This window comes from Neofelis nebulosa, chromosome 7 (genome assembly GCF_028018385.1).
Source record: "Neofelis nebulosa isolate mNeoNeb1 chromosome 7, mNeoNeb1.pri, whole genome shotgun sequence".
NCBI classification, from domain to species: Eukaryota; Metazoa; Chordata; class Mammalia; order Carnivora; family Felidae; genus Neofelis; species Neofelis nebulosa.
This window is the reverse complement of record NC_080788.1, coordinates 59,228,422-59,253,220: the sequence shown is the minus strand read 5'-3', so window position 1 is coordinate 59,253,220 and position 24,799 is coordinate 59,228,422. Positions and strand designations below refer to the sequence as shown.

The 24,799-nt window shown below is 52.3% G+C and overlaps 1 protein-coding gene and 1 long non-coding RNA gene across 9 annotated transcripts; one reads left to right on the top strand and one right to left on the bottom strand.

Moving 5' to 3' along the window:
• Positions 1 to 586: 586 nt before the first annotated feature.
• On the bottom strand, positions 587 to 21,578 carry SHF (Src homology 2 domain containing F). Of its 8 annotated transcripts, none has more exons than XM_058737862.1 (7): positions 21,560 to 21,578; positions 11,007 to 11,148; positions 8,571 to 8,777; positions 6,566 to 6,706; positions 5,139 to 5,310; positions 4,874 to 4,993; positions 587 to 1,388 (listed from the first exon to the last, which is right to left on the bottom strand). In XM_058737862.1, exons 2-7 carry the CDS (start codon positions 11,038 to 11,040, stop codon positions 1,202 to 1,204), a joined length of 861 nt encoding a protein of 286 aa, XP_058593845.1. In that variant the 5' UTR covers positions 11,041 to 11,148; positions 21,560 to 21,578; the 3' UTR covers positions 587 to 1,201. The 8 variants fall into 8 exon arrangements, with proteins under 8 accessions (XP_058593845.1, XP_058593838.1, XP_058593839.1 ...); XM_058737855.1 differs by lacking the exon at positions 21,560 to 21,578 and adding an exon at positions 20,516 to 21,057; XM_058737857.1 differs by lacking the exons at positions 587 to 1,388; positions 21,560 to 21,578 and adding exons at positions 3,956 to 4,133; positions 20,516 to 21,062.
• On the top strand, positions 21,166 to 23,297 carry LOC131516628 (uncharacterized). The gene is made up of 2 exons (XR_009264181.1): positions 21,166 to 21,239; positions 23,030 to 23,297. It is a non-coding gene; the product is annotated as an uncharacterized LOC131516628 (long non-coding RNA).
• Positions 23,298 to 24,799: the final 1,502 nt, after the last annotated feature.

Sequence of the window (24,799 nt, the reverse complement as noted above, 5' to 3'; positions counted from 1 at the left end):
CCCACGGCACGCGGCACAGCCAGCAGGGGGCGCGCGCGGACGGCCCTGCCGGGCTCCTCCGCGAGCCCGAAACCCCAGTCCGAAGACAGATCCGGGCCCAGGCCTGCAGGCTGCAAGTCTCCCAGGGGCCGGACTTACAGGGAATGGGGGAGGCGCGGCAGGCCCCGCTTCCTCTGGAAAGAAAACGCAGCCGGCCGCGCCAGCTTTCCCGCCTCCGCGGGTGCGCGGCTTCCGCGTGGCAGAGCCGCCCGCTCCCCCCGCCTGGCGCGCTGCCTCTTTGTCTCTCCGCGGCTCCCCTCCTCCCAGACGAATGGCTGTTGGCAGGAAATTGGAAGCGATCTTGGGGAGCCGCGATCGTCGGCGCGGCGGGGAGGGGCGCCGCGCAGCCTGCCGGCTCCGGGTGCCCCCAGCCCGGGCGGGGGATGTTTTGACATCTAGTCAAAGAAGGAACTTGATGCTTCTAAAGTGCTTTTCACAGCCGGCCTGTGTCTGCTCCGGAGCTGATTTATAAACAGAATTGCGCTCGCTTCGCCTCTTCCCTCCCCCTGCAGTCCGGGGAGCGGCGCTGGAGGCGCGGACGCGGCTGTGCCTGGCAGGACTGGGTTTATTTATTGCATCTGGCCGAGAGCCGGGGCGGCTCGGGGACTGCGCAAGTTCCCTCCATCCCGAGCCCTTCCCCTCGTTTCCCTACCTTCAATGCTATCGCCACCCTAGGGGTCTTCCTTCCCCAAGCCCCTCACCAGACTCTGGACGGAGCCCGCCGGTGGTGTGGGGGTGGAGGCGGAGAGATGGCCAGGGCGCCCCGCAGGACCGTGTCCTGCCCCACCCCGAATTGACCCAGGGGGAAGGAGGTGGTGGGGAAGGGGGGGGGGGTCGCCATCTGTGCCCTAAGGGCGAAAATGGCAGGGAGCTGCATATCTTAAACTCCGCAGGACACCAGCGGCTCTGAAGTCCCCTTCCTCCAGGGGCTATCCTTTCTCCCCAGGGATTCCTCTGTCCTCAGCTCCGACAACCTTTTTACTCCAAGGCCCCAGTAGGGCTTCCCCTTTAGAATAAATTAAGGAATCTCCAGCTTCCACTCGATCTCAGGGAGAAGGGAAGAAAGGTTTGACAGAACTTGTCCCTGGGAAGGACCACAGCCCTCAGCCAGGGGATGGGCACAGGGCTGGGTCCAGATTTGTCACAGTGCCCGCCCTCACATCTACAGAGTCCGAATGGCCACAGGGTAGAGCAGGGACATGTGCTCGGCCCCCTTAATGGGCAGCTTGCGGCTGGCGTAGTGGTGCACGATTTCAGGGACGCTGCTGAAGGGCGGGCTGTTCTGGCCCAGCACGTACTTGTGTTCCTTGGTCCGGGACAGCTTCATGTGCATGAAGCCCTGACTGCTCCTGGGAAGAGGAGAGGAGACCCTGGTGAGTAGGGGTCCTCTCCAGTCCCCATCCCCTCTTCTCCCCTCGTCCTGCAGCAAATGTGGCTGTTCCAAACCAGCTGTGTGCGGAGGTGACTAGGGAAGGTGGAGGTCAGTCCAGAAAAACAGGGAGGAGGCAGAGGGGATTTTGTGAGTAGGTAACACGAGGCACTGGCTTTGTGTTGAGGGCATCGGGTGTGCCAAGAATGTGTGTGTAAGTGAGTGTACAGGGCATGTGCAAGTGGAAACTGGAGCGACCGCTCTCCCCACCAAAAACCCTGGGACCCAGGCACGGGTGTCCTGGTGCCTATTTAGCCAGGACTGGTTTACCTTCCCCATCCCTGAGCTGTGGAGGAGGATACCTGTGGGGGGCTCCTAGTGACTCACGTGGAGACACAAACATCCTTGGCAGGACAGCGTGTGGACAGATGTAACAACCAAAAGTGAATCTTGGTTGAGGCTCTCTCTCTCTCTCTCTCTCTCTCTCTCAGAAACCAGGGGATGGCGTGAGCTGCTCTGGAAGTCCCTCCCAAATCCAGGAATGCTCAACTGCCTTGTCCTGGGGATATCCCTTTACCCTCCTGATAACTGGCCTTGAGCCAAGCCCCCAAGCTCCTCTATCCCTTCAGCCTGGGATGACATCATCAGTAAGGCTGCAGCTCCATTCCCTCCCTCAGAGAGGAACCGCTCCACTGCCTCTCTCATCTCCCTGACATAATCCAGGAAATCAACATTAGTGCCTGGCCCTGCCCACAAGACAAGGGCCCTGCTGCTCAGAGCTCTGGCCAGCTCCCAGCGGTCCGGACACCCTCAGCCTTAGAGACAGAGCATGGGGGTGGGGCCCCAGTAAGAACATTTGCCTAAGCCACCACAGGCTTGGTCCACAGGCAAGGGGTAAGCAATGCTTAGGGGAGCCCTGAAGCCTGAATACTTGTCTCTCCTGGCCAGAGCCTACTTGGGGACAAGTACAAGGCTCAGAAGCTAGTATGGGAGGTAGGGTTGGTGGGACTGGTGAGGGTGGACCCTCATATTGAAGTAAGGCTGGCAAACCTCCTTTCCTTCCCCTGCCTGGGTACAAAGAGGGCTCTGACTGGACCCATTTCACTGGGCCCACAAGTGAATGAGTGGGGGAGAGGAAAGTGGGTGACTGAAGGGAGGAAAGGATGGGGGGGGATAAAACAGGCCTTTATCACCCATCCTCCCAATCTACCCCCTCCCCCACCACACCCCAGGATACAGTGCTCTAAAGCCTGCTGGGGGCCCTAGGCTGGGCGTATATGGGGACAGGAGCATCCTTCTTCTGTAAGCCTGAGATAGTGACTGAAGCTGACAGTGATCACACGGGCCCTGTGTAAAGGAGCTAAGGGCCTGAGGAAAACGTACAGCCCCTGGGGGCGGTAGAGAAGGGAGGCAGTGAGTAGTCTTCCCATCTGCCCTATGCATGGCCCAGGCCCAAGGCTGTGGGCAGCAGCTTGGGCCCTGCCTTCCCTCACCCTCTCACAGTTTGAGGCCAGCCCCCTACCCACAGTCCACTTGGGATAATCACCTCTCCCCAAAATTGCATTATATCTTCTCTTTGAGGGACAGATCTGGCCCAAAAGGGCTACTAAGTGGCAACAAACATTCATCTGAATAACAGACCTCCTGGGGCAAAGTCCCAAGGGTCTGTTACGACATAGTGGAGCCCTTGCCCAACCCTCTGGAGCCTGGGTGGGACTAGCTGGGCCGCAGGGCCAGGGCTGACATGGCTTTTGGAGGAAGCTGTTTAATTACCAGTGAAAGCCCTTCCATTACAGAGAGTAGAGAAACCATAATTGTATTTCAGAGAAGCCATTTATATGTAAACGAGGCTCTGGCAGCCGGCAGTTGGTGGGGCCAGATCAGCCTGAGCTGAAGTGGCATCCAGGCCTGCCTCCCCCTTTTGCTCCCCAGGCTGAGGCAGAGCCCAGCTCTGCTCTAGGAGCCAGACCTTTGAGGTCTCTCCCCCAGACCTGGACTATACCACACTGAATGAGGGGGTGGAGCTATGCAATGAAATAGTGTGGTTCTTGTAGCGGACTCAGCTGGGTTCAAATCCTGTTTTTGGCACTTGATTACCTAGCAGCCTTGAGCAAGTCACACGCCTCTTTGTATTTATTTCTGTCTACAAAAAAGAGATTGATCTTGCAGGTTGGTAGTTGGTTTGGAGAGGGTGTATATGCTGCTAGGCACAGAGTAGATGCTCTATGAAACTTAACTATTAAAGCAATACACATTCCTAGTATTATATAAATCAAATTTTTGACAGATGAACATTATCTAAATGCTCCTTTGACTTTATGATAATTTGCAGATTCCCAGAGTATGAGAGCTTCAAGAAACCTAAATCCATCAATGCATTTTGCAAAAAGAGAAACCAAGGCCCAGAGAGGCTCCATGATTTGCCTAGGGTCACATAGCTAGTTTTATTAAGCCCAAGAATAAAATTCAGGTTATTTGACTATATTCTGGCATTTTCCCCATCATCTTTTAGTTGAAGTTGAATAATTATCCTCAAATATAACTGTGTAGTGGTCCCAAATCTCTGTATATATTTGCTTGAAGAGGGAGTATACATGTACTCTAATGCCCCCAGGAAATGTGGTAGGATGTGGTACAGATGTCCCAGTAGTGATGGCAGGATGTGAATGGACACAGGATTCTGAAAGGCTGCCATGCGGAGTACAGGCTCTACCAGGCACTACTCCTGGGTGCCAAAGGGAGGACTGGTCACTCTGCCAGGAAGGCCTGGGAGGCCAATGCTGGCCTGTGTATATCCTCTCCCTAGAAGGAAGGCTGATGGGAGGGGAGGGCCCTGCCTCCTCCTCCTCTTCCAGGATCCTTTAAAACTCAGTTATCAGCCACTGGCACCCAGACCTCCTGCCCACTTCTTCAGAGTGAACAATAGCTTTGTGTCCACTGCTCTACCCTCCTCCCAGGACCCAGCCTCCTCTCCTTGCTTGTGCTTCAAGAACATCTTGGGCTTCCATTAAAAAAGACGATGGTGATAATTTATTTAGCACTTGGCACCATGTTAAGTGTCTTCCATATATTATTTCATTTGATCCTTCTCCATAAGGTAGATGTTATTATTTCCCAATTTTATAATTAAGGAAACTGAGGCTCAGAGAGGTTAAGAAGATTCCAGGCTACACGGCTAGTAAGTGGCTGAACCTTTGTGAGCTGGACACTAGCTTGGCTGTTTCCTCTAATGGACTCTGAGCTACTTGAGATTTGGGGCTGAGCCTCAGACTGCTCCAGATCCCCAGGGCTTGGCCCAGAGTCAGCAAATGTTCATGGGGATGGAATGCTCCCCAGGTTAGTTGGGCATGGGGGAATGTTGGGAGTCTTCTCCTATCCTGCTGGTTGTCTTCCCATGGAGTCCCCTGGTGCCATCCTGACAGGCTAATCCTGCCTAAAGCTGCTAGTTGGCCCACCCCTACTCACTTGAGGGACAGGGAGAAATCATTCTTGCTGGTCTCACTGTTGCGCACCAGGTAGCTGGCCTCTTTGCACAGGCGGAGCAGGTTCTCGGCATCTGTTCGACTGATGGCCCCGTGGTACCAGCTGAGGATGAGAGAGAGGAAGGGGGGCATCTCTGCTGGGTCCCTCGCCGTCCAGGCCCACCCATTCTGGGTGTCCCCTGCAGGCAAGCTGGTGGCAGGAGGGGAAGGGAGGGGGAGAGAGTCCCCAGCTGGACACAGACACTCACACCTGGTTTTCCAGAGGCAGTGCTGGGTCTGTCCACTCCCCCAGGGGGCTGCTGGGTTCCACGTTTAGGGGCTTGGCTGACTTGGGGTTCCCTGCAGAGAGTCGGGGAGGTAGCCGCCCCTTCTCCTCCCGGCCGGGTGACAGGCAGCTCTTCTCAGATCCTTCAAATTGGGCTGTGGGGAATATACCAGTCATAGTCTCTGAGAACCCTAGACATAGGGCCTTATAGAGTAACCAGTGCACAACCCCCATTTTCTGCCCAAAGGGGTCAAAGGAATGTTCTGAAAGGGCAAGATCTGCTCCTGGGCCTGACTGGCTCTAGGGATAGAATCCTGGATCCACTCCCCAGTTGGGATGGGGCTCAGCCCTCCTACGCCACATGGGGCCTGCCAGTCCCCATGCTGTGGCAGGAGAGGGGAGAGGAGCAACACGAGAAACCACTTAAACTTCTCCCTCTGGAGCAGCTGCCTGCCTTCCCCTATTCTATTCCCCCTCCGGTGGCTTCAGTGCTGATAATATTGTTTCGTTCTCCTCCTCAGAGTTCATTACCGTTCTCCAAATCACCCTGCCAAGCCATTCTGTAGAAATGACTTATCGATTTGAGAACAATTATCTGATTCCCCTTGGTGCCATCCTGACAGGCTAATCCTGCCCAAAGCCGCCAGCCAGCCCGCCCCTCCCCCGCCCTGAAGGCTGCTGCCCACAGGCTCCCTGCCCCCACCCAGAGAAACCCAGCTGAGGCGGCTCTGTCCTCCCAGACCAGGGCAGGCCTGACCACTGAGCCAGCACAAGGGAGGACTGAAGTCAGTGGGCCACAAAAGGCACAGGCACACACGCACAGGCGACAGAGACCCTCCTTCATTCTGTATTTACAAAATACTCCTCACACTCAGGCACAAATACAAACGGGTGCTCACACACACCCTTGGCTGCCCATTCTGTACAAAACTAAACACAGATGAAGTGTTCAGTGCTTCCTTTCTACCTATTTGGACTTTTTCTCTCCTTGTAGCACTTTTAAGCCCTTACAGTCTGTCACCAGATGCAAGGATCAGACCATTCCCTTACTCTAAGGAGTCAGACACTTCCTGTGCTAGCATCACCCCCACCTCAAGAATTACTTGCATTGCTCATGGATCAGGGAAGGAGTCAGGCAAAATCCTATACAGAAAAGTGAATTTAAAATGGTGGATTTCTGTGGCATGGTGAGGAAGATACTCGGAAATATCTCCTTTAGGAGACACCTTCCCCACACCTTTGGGAGGAATGAGGAATGTGTACTTTGTCCCTTCTTTCTTCCTCCAGGACATGGGGGATTCTTCCTGGGTTCTTCAGACCCTGCCCCACTTCAGCTCCTGCAACCCACGCCACAGGGCCTGAAGGGTGAGAGGACATGTCACCCTGGCCAGAAGCCCCCACAGGACCCACCGCTGCCGTCCTCCAGGCTGGGCTCAGGGAGGGGTGAGGCTGGACCGGAGATGTCCCTGTCCCCATCAGGCAGGGAGGGGCTGCTGTCCAGCTGTCCCACCGGTGGAGGCCAAGGTAGGTCTTTGATGACCTTAATGTCAACTGGAGCCAGTAGCAGCAGGGAGAAAAGACACAGACAGGGACAGAGACAGAGAGAGAGACAGAAAGAGGCAGAGGTTGAGACACCAAAACCCAGAGCCAGGACACAGGATAGCCTAGAAAGGAGGAGGGTTGGAGCAGAGGCAGGGGTGCTTCTGAGGGGGGGAACAGGACTCTCAGAGGGTTGAGTGGAGCCACAGCACCCACACTAGGCTAGCTTAGTCAAAGGGTGGGAGGCACAGGTAGCAAACAGCAGGAAGCAGAGTCTTGCCCTGCCAGCCGTGTGGTTCCCCTTCATTTGAACTCTCACAGGCCTCCAGGGCCCAAAGGGACCAGGAAAGGAGGAAAAGAGGAACAAGGAGCTGCCCACACCTCCCAGCACAACACCCAGGTTCCCACAGCCTCCTGACACCCTCAGACCTGCCTCCCTTCCTCCTTTTCCCCACAGCCTGGGAACTCATGGGCAGCAGGACCAAGACAGCCCAGCTCCAGGCTGTCAGGAATACTCAGATGTGGGGGCAGATATTTATTGAAAGTTACCCCCCACACCCTCAATCCTGAGCCTTGACAATTAGACGGGTGATGCCACTGGCGGCTGCAGGACTGCTAACGAGGTTTCCTAATGACGGGCATAGATTTTCCCATTAAGCAATCCAAACAGTATTGATTCTCCAAGGAGACTTCTGGAGATAAACGGGCCATCCTCAATGGTGCACGCTTTACAGGAAACAAATTAGAAACCTGTGGTTTCCCAGTCTGGCTGCCAGGGTGGGGAGGACCCAGAGGATAGCTGAGTCCAGCTCCAGGATGAGCCCCTTGCCCAAGGAAGGGTAAGGGGGACATGAAAGTGGGAATGAAGTCTCATGGCATTTAAATCCTTTACGTTCTCCCTGAATCAAGGATCCCGGGGCTAAAGCTCTCTCCAGGCTCCCCAGGCTGTAGCACCACCCACTCAGACCACCAACACACCTACCCCCCGTGTTGGACTCCAGGCCTGGGATAGGCACTAGGGTGCTTGGTACAGGAGACACCTAATCTTCATTCAGCAAAGGGGATCTCTCATAGCCTCCCTCGCCCTATGGGTTCCTGCTTCTCAGACATCCCCCTGGAGCGTATACACCCCTGGTCTGGCACAGCTTGCTACTGGGAGACTCAGCTCTCTAATTCAGGGCTGGTATCTCTAAAGATTACACACACAGCTGTTCTCATTGTCTAGAGTGTTAAATGCCTTCTTTTGTTAAGTGTAAGTATTTAATATATGCCACAAGTTTTATCATTTTGTTTGGAATTTCTTTATTTTAAAACATACCCATGGGGCACCTGGGTGGCTCTGTTGGTTGAGCATCCAACTCTTGATTTTGGCTCAGGTCATGATTGCACGGTTTGTGAAATCGAGCCCTGCATTGGGCTCTGTGCTGACAGCGTGGAGCCTGCTTGGGATTCTCTCTCTCTCTCTCTCTCTCTCTCTCTCTCTCTCTCTCTCTCTCTCTCTCTCCTTTCTCTGCACTCCCCTGCTCGTGCATTTTTGTCTCTCAAAATAAATCAACTTAGAAAAATAACAAAAAAATAAATAAAACGTACCCAGTCTCTCAAAAAACAGAAGTGGCCTAAGCCTCTTGGCCTCCAAGAGATGGTGATGTAGGGAGACACCTTCATCTTTCCCCCATGCCCATTCCCTGACCCTGCACACGGTGCTGCAACCACACTGCCCAATTCACCAATCTCTGTGGTGCAGACTCAACTACACTTCCCCTGAGCCTAGCTCCTGGGCCTCCTCCAGCCCCTGGGGTCCACTCTTCCCACTCCCCTGAACCTGGAGAGTTGTTTAGAGGCCCCAGCAGACCCACTCTCTCCACCCAGGGCTTACCTGCAAAGGCTTTGGAAATCCGCTCCTTCTTCCATTCCCAGGGCTGGTCATACTCCTCAGGGGGCCTCTCATCATCCTCTGGCAGACGGGACTCCCGGGGCCAGGAGGTCCCCTCACCCTCTGGGGTGGTCCCCTCCTCCTCTGGCTCATAGGGCGTGTCATACAGAGGCAGGGGCTGAGCTGCTGTCTCCTTGGAGCTCCGGATCTCTGCCAGGGCAAGGCAGGAGGGGAGGTGTGAGAACAGCCCCCACTGCCTGGCTCAGCTCCTCTGGCAGTGCCCCTCAGCATCACACCATGCCTCCTGCAGAGGAGATGCCATTGGCTCTAGGGGCCCAGTGGCCACACATCCAGGGTCCCTTGCCCTCAAAACACCTCTGGGGTTCCAAAAGCATGGGATCCAATGGAGGCAGGGGCAGAGAAGCACCAGTGTGAAGGACAGAAAAAAAGATCTTTTGATGGCCAGCAAGGGCTTGGGAAATGAGGCTGACACAGTTAGGAAACTGAAGCAGGGTCCTCTCCTAATCCACCTCCTCTTGGCTACCCAGCTCCAATTCTTTCTTTGTGTCCCAAGTACTGTCACTGGACAATCAGAAAATCCTTCTTTGTTGCTCAGACACTGCTGATCACTCCCTCCTTGAAACTGTCTCTTTTGATAAGTCATTTTCATGGTTCTCCTCTCTGATCACCTGTTAGGTCTCTTTCCCTGGACCCTCTCTTGGTCTCTGTTCCCCAGAACCAGGTCTTCACCTCTTCCCGCCCTCACTCCTTGCCCTGTCTGTTTCATGGCAACCTACACACTTCCAGTTGCCATCAAGATTTTTCATTTCAGCATTTCAAACTCTCCTCTTTCCCCAGAAGTTCTTCTAGTCTGGTCTGTTCTGTGATTTTCTTTTTGGGATCACTGACCCCAGTGAAAACTGAATAAAAGCCATGGAGCTACTCCCCCAGAAAAATGTGCTCATTTTCACATCCAATACCAGGGCATTTGTGGGCCTCCTAGGGGTACTCACCTCTCTGACCTAAATAGGGTAGCCACCCTCCCACTCCCACTTTCCTCATTTCTGTCCACTACACTGCTCTCCACTGTCCTGGTCTTCCTTCATCTCTCTAAATCCCATGTGTTCACCACCAGTACCTGATGACTCTCGCCCATGACTAGGGTGAACCTCTACTCTACAGGCTCACGTTTCCATGAGCTCCATGGAATAACACTGCTGACAGCTCCACCCCTCCCCCCTCTCCCAAGGAGGGGAGCAGCTTATCTGATCACCAGTGGATGCTCGGTCTCTTTCTCAGCTCTGCCTTCTGGTTCTTTCTCCTCCTGCCCCCGTGAAGGGGCCTATAGCTGTCCTGCATGGCACAAGCCTGAGCAAGCCCAAGCCCCATTTTAATTCTGTGAGGTATTAAGAAGCTCATTGTGGAGACAGAATTGACTTGTGTTCTCCAGTCTACTTTATCAGGAATAAAGCTGACATTCTCATCTTCATCTGTTTCCTTAATCTTATTTCTCAATTATTTCCAAGCTCAGGAGAGGAGGAAAGTGGTGTTGTTGGTCCCTTAAAGCCTCAGCAATTTCTACAACTACTAACTCATCTTTCTGATGCCCAGTTCTTCTAGTCTGTTCTGTACACCGAAGCCTCAGTAATCCCCTTACATGCCATATTTGTCCTATTTCTTTCTTGCTTAAGAATCCACAATGGTTCCCCTCCTCTTCTGGAGCAAGTCCAAATGCCTCATCCAGCCTTTGAAGCCCTTCACTGCCCCTCTTGGCCACTCTCATCTTGGCTCTCTGGTATGCCCAACACTAAAACTATCTGCTCTTGAACAAACCTTCCTTTCATCCTGCCTTGGGACCTTGGCTTGGCCTGACTCACCCCTGTTCTCCTCTCTGATCACCCCCATTCATTTTTTTCCCTGGATCGTCTCCTGACTTCTGCTCTGTTCCCCAGGGCCAGGTTTTATTCATTGCTCCCTGTGCCCATTTCTCGACATGCTTGCCCAGTCTTACGTGCATTGCATTTGCCTCTCTAGCCATGTGTTTCCAACTGCCATAAAGATGTTTCACGTCAACATCACATCATCTCAAACTCACTACCTTCCTTAAACCTAATGATTCTATTTTTGGGTTCCATGACCCCCAGCCCACACCATTATCTTTCCCTTCCTAACTATCCTAGTTCTATCTGTCTGACCTTTGGTGTGTAGCCTTCCCTGCCGCTTCATGTATCAGGCATCACAAGTCACTGCTCCTTCTCCAAAGTGACTCTCTTGAAGGCAGTGGCCAAGGACCCAAGGGGGTCCATAGTGGACCCATGGTCCCCGAGGACCCAGTAAAGGGACCATAGGATCAGTCCTTAAACTTGTAGGTCCCAGGGCCTGTTGTACAAATACCCAGGCTTCAGAGAGCAATCTCCCACTCCTGACTCCATCACGCACCAGCCATCATCTTTTGGGCCTCATAGGGCTCCATGTAGCCATCATTTTCAGGGACCTTCTCTGGAGCTCCTGAAGCTCCTGCTGGGCCTTCAGCAGTCTCCTGAACGTCAAATGGGTCCGCATAGTCTTCTAGGATTGCCAACTGTGGGAAGACAGTGAGAAGAGCAGACTTCAGACATCTGAGAGACATCTCTGCTTCTCCCCAGATGCTATGTCCGTGGGAATGACTCCTGGGCAGAATGTCTTAGACACAGAGCCTGAGGCATCCAAGGGAAGGCTCTGAGCTTAGATGGGGACAAGCTTTGGATATTCCTTTGCAGGGCTCCCCTACTAGGCTGCCAACAGAGTGGGAGATCTTTCTTTTCTGTTAATTTTGTGCTCCTGGGCCATTCCTTAGGTTAAATTGCCAGGATGAATCTCTGGGCCTTAAGGCCTGCCTCAGTCAGGGTCCAGGAAGGGCAACAGAGGTATTCAACACCAGGTGGTTCAACAGAAGGAATTAAATCAGAGAGCTGGTTACAAAGGTGGTGGGGGAATTCAAAGAACAAGCAGGGAGCAGCAGGTGACTCAGAGGACCACGGACTCATGGTTCATGCCTAGAAGTTCATTCCCAGATGCTGAACAAAGAAAAATTTGCTGACCATCGAGAAAAGAAAGGCTAAGTACTCACTTTATGGCACATTTCTGTTGGTTTATCCTCACAACATCCATCACAATGCCATGTGGGTATTATTATCCTCATTTTAAGGAAATGGAGGCTCAGGGCAGGTAGGGAACAACATGCCCAAGACCATTTCTCTTAAGTGGAGGAACCAGGATTGTGCAAAATTATGCTGCCAACCTGCCACCAGTGGGCAAGTTGGCCATCCTGGGAGAGAGGCCACTTTATAGGACAGCCCTGAGGAAAGCCAGGATTTGGGCTTTTCTGAAATCTCCTGGCTCCTGGAGGACAGGAACAGGAAAGGTGTTGCCTTGGCCCACCACATCCCACACTGCTCCTGTCTCCCCTACAAGTGGCTCATGACTACCCCTCTGTACCTGCTCCTAGTCAAGGCAGAGTGAACTGTAAGCCACACACCCTTAGTAAGAGCTCAAGGTGCTCAGGGCGGGGTGCAGCTGAGGACAATAGAGCCTTTCTCCAAGCTGGGCACAGGCTTCTTCTGGAAGGGGGGAGGCTGAGGCGGGGACAGAGCCCAGCCCACCCAGGGCTGCCAGCACCTCAGGGGAAGAACTGCACATTGAGTTGACAGGCATTGACAAGAGGTGGCTCTGGGGCCTGCGGCACAAGGAGGGGCCAATCCTGCCTCTCCCCCATTCTTAGTGTAGGCTTTGGGTCTGGGCCAGACCAGGACTCTGGGAGCCAGTTGAGCAGGGACGCTGTGGGGTGACCCCCTGCCCTGGGTCAGTGGATCTAGGATCCTAGCAAGGCAGAGATGGAGAAAGTAAACTGCCTACTACAGAGACCACTCCTGCATGTTTCTTGAGCCCTGTATGAGCCCTGTAGGGGTCTCTGAAGCACATCCCGAACAACTCCTACCATCTCTTCCTTCGGTTCCTCAGCTCCCACCTTGTTCTATCTTGTTCCACCCAAGCCCCCTAGCAACTTCACCTCCCTCAAATCTCTACCTGCATCTGAGAAGACCACCATCTCAGGTCATCCCATCCCCACCACCATATCATCCACTAGCTTAGAGTTCTTTCCTGTTTCTGTCTCTCCAGCTGTAGCATCTGGCACACAGTAGGTACTAGAAGAATGTTTCTACTAGATCACTGCCTATCTCCCCATGGAGCCCTCTACCCCTAGTCCTCTTTCTTCTGTGAAGTAGAGACAAGAAATCCACTCCCACCCCAAGCTGCTTCCTCCTAGGCCAACTAGCACTCACAGCCCCACCCGCCTGACCAAAGGGGACTCTGGAGTTGGCAGTTGGCACCCAGCCTCATGCTTCTATGTGGCAGCTACTTAGTAACTGAATCAATGAACGTGTTATCCTTAAACCGTGTAATGCCCACAAGAAAAAGCCCAAAGTAGTGGCACCTGGGTGGCTCAGTCAGTTGAGCAGCCATCTTCGGCTCAGGTCATGATCTTGTAGTTCGTGGGTTCAAGCCCTGCGTTGGGCTCTGTGCTGACAGCTCAGAGCCTAGAGCCTGGTTTGGATTCTGGGTCTCCCTCTTTCTCTGCCCCTCCCCTGCCCTATGCTCTCTCTTTCTCTCTCTCAAAATTAAATAATTATTAAAGAGAAAAAAAAAAGCCCAAAGTTAAAGGGATTTAAAGATTCTATTTTCCTCTTACCTTTCTCCCTACCCACCGTGGATTACTTTGTTACCTGAAAGCTCTATGCTTTGTTTCTTACTTTCCCTCTGCCCGGATTAGATTATTTTCTTTCTTCAGAAAGCCTTTCCATTCTCCCTGCAGGTATGCTTAGGTGCCTCTGTGCTGGGCTATTATTGTGTCGTAAACACTTATTTTATCTCCTTCCTACAGACTGTGAGCTTCCTGAGGGTAGGAAACACGTTTACTCTAAATCCCTGCGCCTGAAAGTATTTAGTAGATACTTGTTAAATTAGTTCACATAAAACAGGAAGAATGGACAAAGGAACCACTTTTCCTTGTTTATTAGGAAAAGAAAGGAATCACGAATCTGGTTGGGGAGGGGGGCATTGAATCCTGGGAAACTGCTCAGTGAGAAGTACCTGGCCAAGCCCAGCAACCCCAACTTTACAGAGCACCCTAGCCCTTCCCTCCCAAGCCAGTGCCCTTCCCACTGGAATCCTGGCTGGTGCTCAAGCTGTGACCCCTCCCAGCCAGCGTGGGCCTCCCCAGTGCCAGCCCACGGTGCCTGTGGGCACCCAGGTGGCAGCTCTGTAGGCAGCTCAATGGCTCCTCTGTTCCATCCCTGACTCCACACCCTGCTCCAGGAAAACCTAGCCCCCCACCCTGGGCGGGTCACCCAGAGAAGCCACCCACAGGGCTGGGAGTCAGGAGCAGAGGCAGAAACTCCTGCTGGAAAGGTTGGCAAGATGGACACCCATCCTGGGCACAGAGGATCCCTGTCAGAGGCCAGGCCTGCCTTCCCAGTGGCTTCTAGATCATGTGCAGAGGCAAAACTGCTCAGCGGGGAAAAGCTGCCTCTGCAGGCTTCTGACACCTTTGCTCCACCATGATTTATTTTGTTTGTAGGACCTTTACCTGACTCTGCTGTACTTACTATTGTATACCACATCCATCACAGGGCCTGGCACACGGTAGGTGCTCAATGCACATTTACTGGATGCTCGAAAGGCCTCCCTCTCCTCAGACTCTACCTTCTGGGGTAACACAGACTCTCAGATCCCCAATTGCCCCAACTCTGACCATTCTGACCAACCAGTAGCAGCTGTAGGAGCAGGCTGTCAGGAGAATCGACATTTGAAAGGGAATCCAAGCCTCTGATTCAAGGGCAGAGGTGAAAGAACTGGCAGGGAAGGTATCTAAAAACAGGGCTAATATTTCGGCAAACAGTGTGGTAGACAGAATGCTACTGAAATGCTGAAATACTTCCAAACTAGTAGGCAAGTAGCTGCTGCCCAAAGGGCCCCCTTTGCCTCCTGCCAACCAGATCCCCTCCCTCCTGCCATCCAGCAGGGTGCCTCCAGACCCAGCTCTTGTGCCTGTTCCAATTGGGCAGTGCCCCTCCCACAGCAGCTGTCATGCTTTCACTCTCCTTCCTGCCTAAGCCTCTCCTGAGGTGGCTGTTAGGCCCACCATCTGGCTTGACCTTCCGCTCTGCAGCTGGAGCTGGCTATGAGTTCCTGACCATGTCCATGGAGCTTGCGTGTCCAGGTGGAGCAAGGTGGGGGGGGGCATGTGTCACAGGATTTGGGCTCTGCAAGGTCCCCAAAGTCTACCACTGCCCCTTTTCCTCCATTTCTTGTTGACACTTAATGTCTGAGAGCCCCTGGTTTTTTACCTGTAGAATGGGGATGGTATTAGTTCCTATGTCAGAGGATTGGGAAGAGGAAAATGAATATAGAAATCCTTAGTTCAGAAGCTGGAATGGAGTCAGTGTTCAGCAAATGTTAGCCCTGATGATGATCTCTTATAGTCAGACACTACAGCCCACAGCTTAGGTGCTTGGTGGGGTGCATGGCCTGCAGCAGTAGAGACACCCAGATGTCCTGACTCTCAGTGCCTTGCTGCAGATTTTCCAGAGAATTTAGGAAATGTAGCATCTTCTCTCTGCTGCTTGTAGATTTAAAATACACTTTAGCATGGGAGTGCCTGTGGGGCCCAATCAGTTAAGCACCAGACTCTTGGTTTTGGCTCAGGTCACGATCTCACGCTTTCGTGGGTTCAAGCCCCGCATCAGGCCCTGCGCTGGCAGCACAGAACCTGCTTGGGATTCTCTCTCCCTCTCTGTCTACCCTTTCCCCGATCACTCCGTCTCTCCCAAATAAATAAATAAGACCTTAAAACTCATGACAGCTAATTTTGTTTAACTCAGCATTTCTTCAAAGTATTTAACTGTGAAGTCCTTTTTCCACTGAAAGTCTGTCAGTTTAGGAAAAGGTATACCATTTACCTTTCTCAAGATCAAACTTTTTGCACCCTCTGTTCCCACTTCTTGGAATAGCCTTCGCAGTTTTATCTGCCATGGAAACTCATTCACATGCAATGAATTTGTTATATCATCTTTTTCTAATTACAGAGAAATGCCATGCTTGTAAAACATTCAAATGTCACAGACATACAATCGATGTTGACAACATCTGTGGCCCTGGATTCGGTGGCAAGTGCTGGCCTTCAGCATTCAGGTAATGGCGAACTCAGCACAGAATGCACTCTTCATTCCTTCTCTGAGTCTCCTTCCCCTTGTTCATTAACAAATACTTAGTGAATGCTTCCTGTCTGCAGGGCCCCTCTCAGGTGCAAGGTCCCAGGGCCTGGCATTGGTAGCCAGTCTGTAGTCAGACTGCCTGGTTGTGAACCTGGGCTCTCCTTACTAGCTGTGAAACCATGCAAGTGTGACTCAACATTGCTGTGCTTCAGTTTCCCTAGATAGAACCTGGAGATAATAACAGAATTTTCTCGTAAGGTCGTTGTAAGAATCAACTGGTCTAAAACGTATCAGCCGCTTCAAAATGGTACCAGGCACAAGGTAAGGACTCAGTAAATATCTGCCATTATATCATTAAGGACGAAAAGACCAAATATCTGGGTCCTCTAGGAGCTCACGGTGACAGCCACAAAGCAAGCTCCAAAACGAGTGTGGCACCTTGAGGTGCTGTGAAGCCCCACGGCTGGGCATCGGGCAGCGTGCTGGGACTGGGCTCCACCTCTGCTTTCACATGACATCACAGTGGTTCTGTGGGGAGGGCAAATTGGAGAGGGCAGCAGCTACCCCTCCAAGCCCCAGGCCCCAGTCAGCTGCTCCCACCCATGGTCCACAGGGCCCCAGCTGTTCCCAGCTCCCAACAGGTGGAGTGCCATGGCTGACTGAGGTGTCACCGAGTCACTGGCCAAGCCAACAAGCTGCAGGTGTGTTCCCAAAGGAGTGTCACCATGTGAGGAGGCGACACTGGGAAGAGTGGGTAGGCCTGCCATAAAATCCCAGGGTAGCTACAGGCCTCAGCAAACCAATGGCAGCACAGATGGGCAGCCCAGGCCCCAAAGGGTTAAGAGGTCTAACCAGTCTACAAAGGTCCCTTCACCTGGGCCCTTCTTTTCTCCCTCTGCCTCCATCAGAGGACATTTGCAACATAAGCAGATCAAACTCCAGCCTCTGTGGAACTCATAGAAGGAAAATTAAAGCAAATGAACTCCAAAAAGGCAAGGACCAGGTGTAGATCTTCTAGGTGGTGAGTCCCTTTCAGCGCCCAGGCCAGTGTCACTTAATGATATACAGACCCTCAGTGAACACGGGCTAAATCAGGGTCCTGCAGTAGCAGCCCCCACCTGCCTTCCTAACCCCAGGGCAGGGATGTCTTGCTTGACTTCAGACACCCTGAATGTCTCCTTCCCTTTCCTCATTCTACCTGTCTTTTCACTTGTTTCCAAGTTTGGGCCTGGAGGATCAAAGTCCCTGTGGACACCATGTATAAGGTATACCTATTTTAAAAGTTCTTAATATTTTGGGTCCTAGGAACCCCTATGAGAATCTGGGAGAAAAATGCTCATGCACCCAAATATTTGCACACAATTTCTGGAAGGTTCATGAACCGCAGAAGCCCCTCCATGAGCTAAGAACAAGAGCCCTAGTTTCAACTCCTACAGGGTGCCTGTCTTATTGTTCACATCATCCCTTTCTCTGTCTCTCTGTCACACACACACACAATCTTGGCAGGATCAAGGCAAAGGACACACTGTGCAGATGGTCACAGGCAGCTCAAAGCTTCATCCAATCAGGGCCACTTTCCTATACCCATCCCCCTTTCCTAATTAGACCCGGTTTCTCCTGTTGCAGGTCTGAGAAAAGGGAACAAAGTAAGGAAGGCCCAGCTCTCTAACCCCTCTGACAGAGCATGGCCTGGAGGCTGGACAGGGCCGAGCACCATGAGGGAGTTCTTCCTATGGCCAGATGGCAAGGCCCTGCCTGCCTGCTTCAGGGTGCGGCTCCTGCTGCTCCCACACCTGCCCTGCCAGGCCTACCCAGATGGCCACCCTTGCCCCCTTGCCAAATGCAGCGGTGGGTCTCAGGGAGAGCCAGTAGCCAGAGCCCTGCATGGGGAGACATTACTGGTCCTAAGCCCCCTTGGCCTCTCAGGGTTCTGTCCAAATCCCCATTATTTCCTGCCCCCACATTCACTTCCCACAGGGCTCATTTCCCCCTCAATCTTCTCATCACAGAAGCATTTCCACCCATTTCATCAAACCTCACAACCAAGGCCCTCTCAGAGGGTTCTAACCCACCCAGCACCAACCACTGGGCTCCAGGAGGAGGAAAATGGACCAGCCCAAGGCACACCCTGGTCCATAGTCCCCATCTCACCTCAGGAAGGAACCCAAAAGCAACAAGCCAAGAAGACCTGCATCGCTGAGAGGAGAGGAACAGAGAATAGGGCGAAAACAGCCTCACAGAACAGAAATTCCAGCTCAACAGGCAGGCGCACCATTTAGGGACAGCAACTCTGTGTGAGCTCTGCAGGTCTATGTGAACACTTGGGTTTAGGATAAGGAGTTCAGGTACCTAGCCTGGACTCTTCCTAAGGTAAGACTCTAGGATCCCCCAAAGTCTGCTCCTAGATGAGTGGAGCTGCTCTCTCTCAATGGTGGGAAGCTCCAGGTCAGGGCCTACAGAGCAATGTCCCTGCCCCTGAGCCAGCTTGGATGGTACCCTGAATCCCTCTCATCACACCCACTAAAGAAACCACAGATTGTCTGGCTCCTGGGAGATCCTGCTGGATTTCATTCCTGTCCCTGCAGTTGACAAAGGAGTCAGACACCTCTTGGCCCCTAAGGTCTGAATAGCCCACAGATCATAGAGCTGACCCAGGTTGAGGCATGAATGCCCTCAGTGAGAGGCTATGGGTCTCCACATTGTTGTGTGGATGCAGCCCCTTCTTTGGGGGTCTCTGTGGGAGGAATGTACAAAAGGGAGCTATAGTCAAGGGAGTCTCTGACCTTCAGGTCACCCTAGCAATGGACAGTTACCATTCAATGGACATATTTCATTCACTCTTCCCCCTTTTTTAAACATCTATTTACTTTTGAGAGACAGAGAGAGACAGAGTGCGAGTCAGGGAGGGGCAGAGAGGGAGACACAGAATCTGAAGCAGTCTCCATGTTCTGAGCTGTCAGAACAGACCCTGACAAGGGACTCAAACCCACAAACCACGAGATCATGACCTGAGCCGAAGTCGGCTGCTTACCTGAGCCAACCAGGCTCCCCTCATTCACCCTTTTTTATGCCAAGCGTATGTCAGGCACTTGGGAGATATAGATATGAGGAGGACACCGTCCTTGTCCTAGAGGAGCCCCTGGCTTGGGACGCAGCCTGTTAGGACATTCCAAGACATTGCAGAGAGGAAGGCCAGGGACAACTAAGGCCCACATGCCAATGGATGGTGGTCAGGGAGGAAACTAACTGGTCAATAGTAATAACAAGGCCTAATGCTCCCTCTGCCTCACTGCCACCACCACCATCACATCACCCAATAGAAGGGGACAAGGAAGGAGCGGAGTCAAAGGACATGTGATGAAAGCACAGCCTTCTTCTGCAGGCTAAGGATCCTGGCCCAGGATGGGCAGTCATGCCCCATGGCAGGAACTAGGGGAAAAATAATTCACATTCCTGAGGCTTCTGCTGTGACCCTGACACATCTATCTTATCCAGGGAATCAGGCAGAATGTCACTCTCTCCACTGAAAGCCTTGACATTGGAGCCAATAGATTGAGACAGCAACTTTGCTCTCCAATCAAATAAAACTGTGTTCTCTGCTAAGGGATTAAATCCTAGAGCTGAGCTCCCATGGATGTGTGAGGAGGGGACAACAAAGCCAGGGCAGCCCAGAGTCACTGTCATGGAATTTAGAGCTACAGAGCCCTGGGGATGGCTTTCAAGCTATCAAGGAGGGATAAGGCCAAAATGGGGTAAGATAGGGGATGGCTTCTCCACCGAGGTCTTCTGACGCAGAGTGGATGTTCTCTAGAACAGTGAATGCCCAGCTCTCCTTTCATCCCATGCCTGCAGGTCCACTAAAGGCTCTAGCCTCCCTCAGAATGGACCTAGGAAAGGGGAGGCCAGGAGGGGAGAAGTGGGATCCGCTGTTCATCCCCTTCTGGGCAACAAGTTCTAAGCACTGATTGCCCCCATACCTGGGGGGGACAAGGGAAGGAGTGCAGGAGTGGGCCTGCCTGGCTGGACCTCAGTGGTCAGTATCCTCGGTGACGAGCTACATACTGCCTGTTCAGCTTCCTGAGAACAACAGTCCACCTGGCTCCAGTACCATCGGGTAAGGCAAAGGCCAGCTCTTGCTCTATCCACAGGGAGAACCCCCAGCCCTCACCTTCCTGGGGCTTTCAGCACCTGCAAGGATGCTTGGGCTCCCGGAGGAGGAGGAATGGAGCTTTGTGTGGCTTCTGCCCTGGGGGGTGGGGGGGAGGGTCAGAGATCAAAGGGCAGGGAGCTGCTGCTCCTGGAGGGCAGAAAGGCCATAAACTGGTGAAGGGGCTGGGGAGTGGTGTGCGCAAATCCAGTTAGAAAAAACCTAGCTGATTAGGTCCCCGGGCGAGGGGGGTAGGTGGGGGGACTGAGATGAGGAGAGCAGAGCCCGAGATGAAGAGGGTCACTAGTCCTGCGCGGTAACAGGGACAGAAGCAGAGTTTGGGGCGCCCGTCCCAGATTAGTCGGTCGAGAATTTGAACAAAGGTGGGTGAAGGCTCCAAGCCCCCGGGTCAAGGATTCAGATCGTGTCCGCCAGGAACTGTGACACTGAGGGGCCCAGCCCCGGCCAGGCCACCTTTGTCCCTCTGTAAAGCCCCAGACCTCCTACCACCTCTCTTCTCGGCCACCCCCGCCCGGCGCAGCACTCACCCTGTCGCTGCTGGCGGGGGGTCCAGAGATCCGCTCCTCGGGAGGGGGCGCTGGGGGGCCAGGGGTCTCAACCCGAATAAGGCGGTGGGGAGGCGAGCCGTGGCGCGGGGGCGGCGTGGGGCCGGGGACGGCGGGGGTGGCTGGGGCAGCAGCGGAGCTGGACGGCCCCCCAGAGTACGGGTCTTCGAAGTCGCGCTCCCTCTGCAGCCGGTAGGCGGCCAGGATGTCCGGGGGTGGCGCAGGGGGCGCGGCCGGGGAGGGTGCGGGGGGACGGTAGTCCGGCTCCGGGGGCGCCGGCTTGCCCCCACCTCCGCCGCCGCCCCCTCCGCGGAAGCCCAGGTGCTCCCGGAGCCACTTGGCCACTCCGCCACTGCCGCCCCCTCCTGGGCCGGCTCCCGCTCCCCCAGCGCCTCGGCGCGACCCCCCTGGGCCGCTCCCCGAGCTCCCCTGCGCCCGCTGCCCCGGGCCGGAGCCCGCGGGAGGAGCTCCGCTCAGTAACATGGGGCCAACCAGACTAAGCGAGGGGAGCTTGGTGGCCGGGCGGGGGGCGGGGGCCGGAGCGGGGCGGGGGCGGAGCTCCGCCGGGCGGCGGGAGGGGGCGGGGCTCCTCAGTAACAAGGGAGGGGCGGGGTTCCGTTCGCTCTCGGGGTCGACCCCCCCCACGCCCCTCGCCAGGGAGGAGAAGAGGGGGTGCGGGTTTCCAGCCGGTGTGGACGCACGAGAAGTAAGTGGGCGACCCCAGGGCAGGGGATGCGAATCCTGGACTGAAGGTGAAACCTCCACGTGTCCCCACACGTGCCCCTGTGGGGGCGCACCTGTCTCCATCTGTTCCCCCTCCCCAGCTCCCAGCTCACGAGCGGCGTCTCACACTCCTGGGGTCCTGGCCCTTGGACGCCTCCCGTCCCTCTCCTCCCTTCCCCCAAGGCCTCCTAACTGGAAAATATCCCAGGAGGAAAAGCTAGGGAGGGCGAGAGAAGGGGCTGTTCCATAAGATGTGTCTTTAACAACCGCCTCTCTTCTGTGTACCATGGGAGCCCCACCTACCTCCTCCCATCCGAATGCTCCCACTGCATTGCTTCCCAATCCAGGCAGACACATCTCACATCATAGATAATCAGCTCCCTAGTGACACCCACTTCTCCCGTGTCATTTCCACACACGCCTTCGTCACATGCAAACAGCTCTCACACAAACGTCTCCCATCCACGGGTGCACCAGCTTGGAGCAGGCCCACTCGGCCCTGACGGCCTCACGCGTACACACGCAGAAATCCCTTCAATCAAATCCCGGGTTTCATTGTCAATCAGATTAGTGACAGAATAGAAACAGACAAGTCAATAAATCAAGTCTAGAAACAGTTCCAATGTTGTCTATCACAAACCCCTTATCCTCTGGAGGCTCGGATGCTCAAGCGATAGGCATTTTTGTCTTAGAAATAAAGCCAGTTTCTGCACAGAAATAATGTAGCCCTGAAGCCAACACCAGTATTTGCTTTTGGTTCTGCTGGGAAGGTAGCAGCTTCACCTCATCATCATCCATCCCCCCCCCGGGACTGCCTCAGTCTCTCTCTCACCCTTGGGCTTACATCTGCCATGTGAGGGAGCAAAGAGCCACATGAGGCCCCAAAGGGAAGGGGGCTCAAATGTGGGGTAGTAGAAAAGGATGTGATGGCAAACCTGCGAGTCCCCTCGGAATCCCAGGGCCCAGGTCTGGAAATATTTGTTGGCTTTCTGCTTTGTGCGTATTCTGGTTGGCATTATAGGACAGTGCTTCTCAAACTTTAATGTGAACGTGAAACACCTAGGGAACTTGATAAACTGCAGTTTCTGATTCTGCAGGTCTAGCTGGGGTGGGGTCCTAGACTGTAGTTTTAACAGGCTCACCGGTTATCCAGATGCTGCTGGTCTCCACACCCCACCCCCAAACATACACACACTTGCTGTGGGGGACACTGACTAAGGAGTCCAATAGTTGTGGGCTCTAGCCAGATTTCTGGGCAAGATACTCAGTGCAACTGATCCTCATTTTCCTTGTATCTGCAAAGGGCATAATTGTTGTGTGAGGATTAGGGAGATGATGGATAATGAACATGCTCTGAAACCTGTAAAAAAATGCTTACAATGGTAGGTGTCACATGAAGGCCCATATGTTTAAAAAGTATGGAGTTAACCTGCTGACAGCTCAGGGGAATGGAATCAATCAAGTTTACACAGAAGATGCAGCCTTCTTGGGGGAGGTAGACCTGAGCTGGGTAGGATTTGGACAGATGAAGCAAAAGAGTGAAAGGTCACTCTAAGCTACGAGGTCAGCATGAGCTGAGCAAAGGCGATGGGGTAGGAAGCAGCATAAGAGAGAGGATTCTTGGTGGTGAAGAACGCGAATAAATGCTAGATGAGGAGGGGAGAGGATATGATAAAGGTAGCCTTTAAATGATAATTTTAAAACTACCTTTTGTGCACCGTGCAGTTCCTGTTGTTTTAATTGATCTGTTAATGCACTTTCTTCCCTCACCAGGGTGCGGACTCCTGGAAGCAGGCTGTTGAGCACCTCGTGGAAGCCAAGGAACTTGCTATGAACCAAGGATATGGAGGTGAGGTCATCACAGCAAGGCTCTCTGAGACTTGGGTGAGGTTTGCCAGATTCAAAGTCTTGCATTTTAAGCATTACACCATAAAATCAGGAGTCTGTAGGGGAGCAGGGTACTCTCATCATTTAGTGCAGAGCCTGTCATGTGGCAGGAGCTTAACAAATGTTGAAATGAATAAAGATAATTTCTCTTGTTCTTATTTTTATATAGCTATAATTGTGGTATACACAATTTTATGTCCTTATTTTTTTCACTTAACATTGCATAATTTCCCCATTTTTATTATGTAAGCTTTATTTTCTTCCATTTTTAAAAAATAATGTCAAACCTACAGACAAGTTCAAAGAAAGTACAGTGGAAATCTGTGTGCCCTTTCCCTAGATTCACTACTTTTTATCATTTTGCCATATTTAGTCTATCCCTTTCTCTTCTTTCCTTAAATGTTTGATGCAATTTGCAAATATCGTGACACTTTCGCTCTAAATAATTCAACACTCATTTCCTAAAAATAAAGAATTCTTCTAGAGGGCCATATGAACACATCCACAACAGTGTTGTCTATTATGCAGTCCATATTAAATTTTTCCCATTTTTCCCTCAAAATGTCTTTTACATATATATTTTTGTCCTGATTCAGGATTTAATCAGGACCCCTCCATTGCATTTGTTTGTTAAGTTTCTTTAATCTTTCGAAATCTTGAACGGGTCCCCATTTTATCGTTGCCACTTTGTTTTTCATGACATTGATCATTATGAAGTGTCAGGGCAGTTGTTATGCAGAATGTCCCACATTCTGGATCTTTCCATAGTTTATTAGATTCAGTCCAGACATTTTGGAAAAGACCACTACATAGAGGATGTTGTGTACTTCCCACTGTGTTACACTGGCAGGCCAGTAATGCACATTTGTCCCTTTATTGGTGATACTAGGCTAGATCACTTGGTTAACATGGAGTCCATCAGATCTTTCCTTTGCAATTTAAAGTAAGCTGTGGTGTGATAGCCTAAGATCTTTGATTATTTGCTCCCAATAATGTTTTACCTAGCGGTTTTTACTTCCATTGATGATCTCTGCTTGTATTTGTTATTACACTGAGGATTGCAAAAAATGGTGACTCTAACCCTGTCATTTCTTCTGCATTTATTATCTGGCATTCTTTTGTAAAGAAGAGCTGCTGTTGCTCCTATCTCTGTCTCTTTGTCTCTCTTTTTCTCTCTCTCGTCTCCATCATCTCAAAAATTACCTATCTATCTATCTATCTATCTATCTATCTATCCAATGTGATATAATCCATTATCATTATTACTGTTATTACTTTTTTTTAACTTGTTTTATTTTTTATTTATTTTTTTAAATTTATATCCAAATTAGTTAGCATATAGTGCAACAATGATTTCAGGAGTAGATTCCTTAATGCCCCTTACCCATTTACCCCATCCCCCCTCCCACAACCCCTCCAGTAACCCTCAGTTCGTTCTCCATATTTAAGAGTCTCTTATGTTTTGTCCCCCTCCCTGTTTTTATATTATTTTTGTTTCCCTTCCCTTATGTTCATGTGTTTTGTCTCTTAAAGTCCTCATATGAGTGAAGTCATATGATTTTTGTCTTTCTCTGACTAATTTCACTTAGCATAATACCCTCCAGTCCCATCCACGTAGTTGCAAATGGCAAGATTTCATTCTTTTTGATTGCCGAG

Bases quoted from the DNA above. Each gene is read 5' to 3' on its own strand.
- SHF (XM_058737855.1), bottom strand. From the start codon at position 21,016: ATGTTACTGAGCGGAGCTCCTCCCGCGGGCTCCGGCCCGGGGCAGCGG. The intron at 6,707-8,570 runs GTAAGCCCTGGG...TACTGGCTCCAG, and splicing joins GATTTCCAAAGCCTTTGCAG to TTGACATTAAGGTCATCAAA. The intron at 1,389-4,873 runs GTGAGTAGGGGT...TCCTCTTCCCAG, and splicing joins GATTTCTCCCTGTCCCTCAA to GAGCAGTCAGGGCTTCATGC.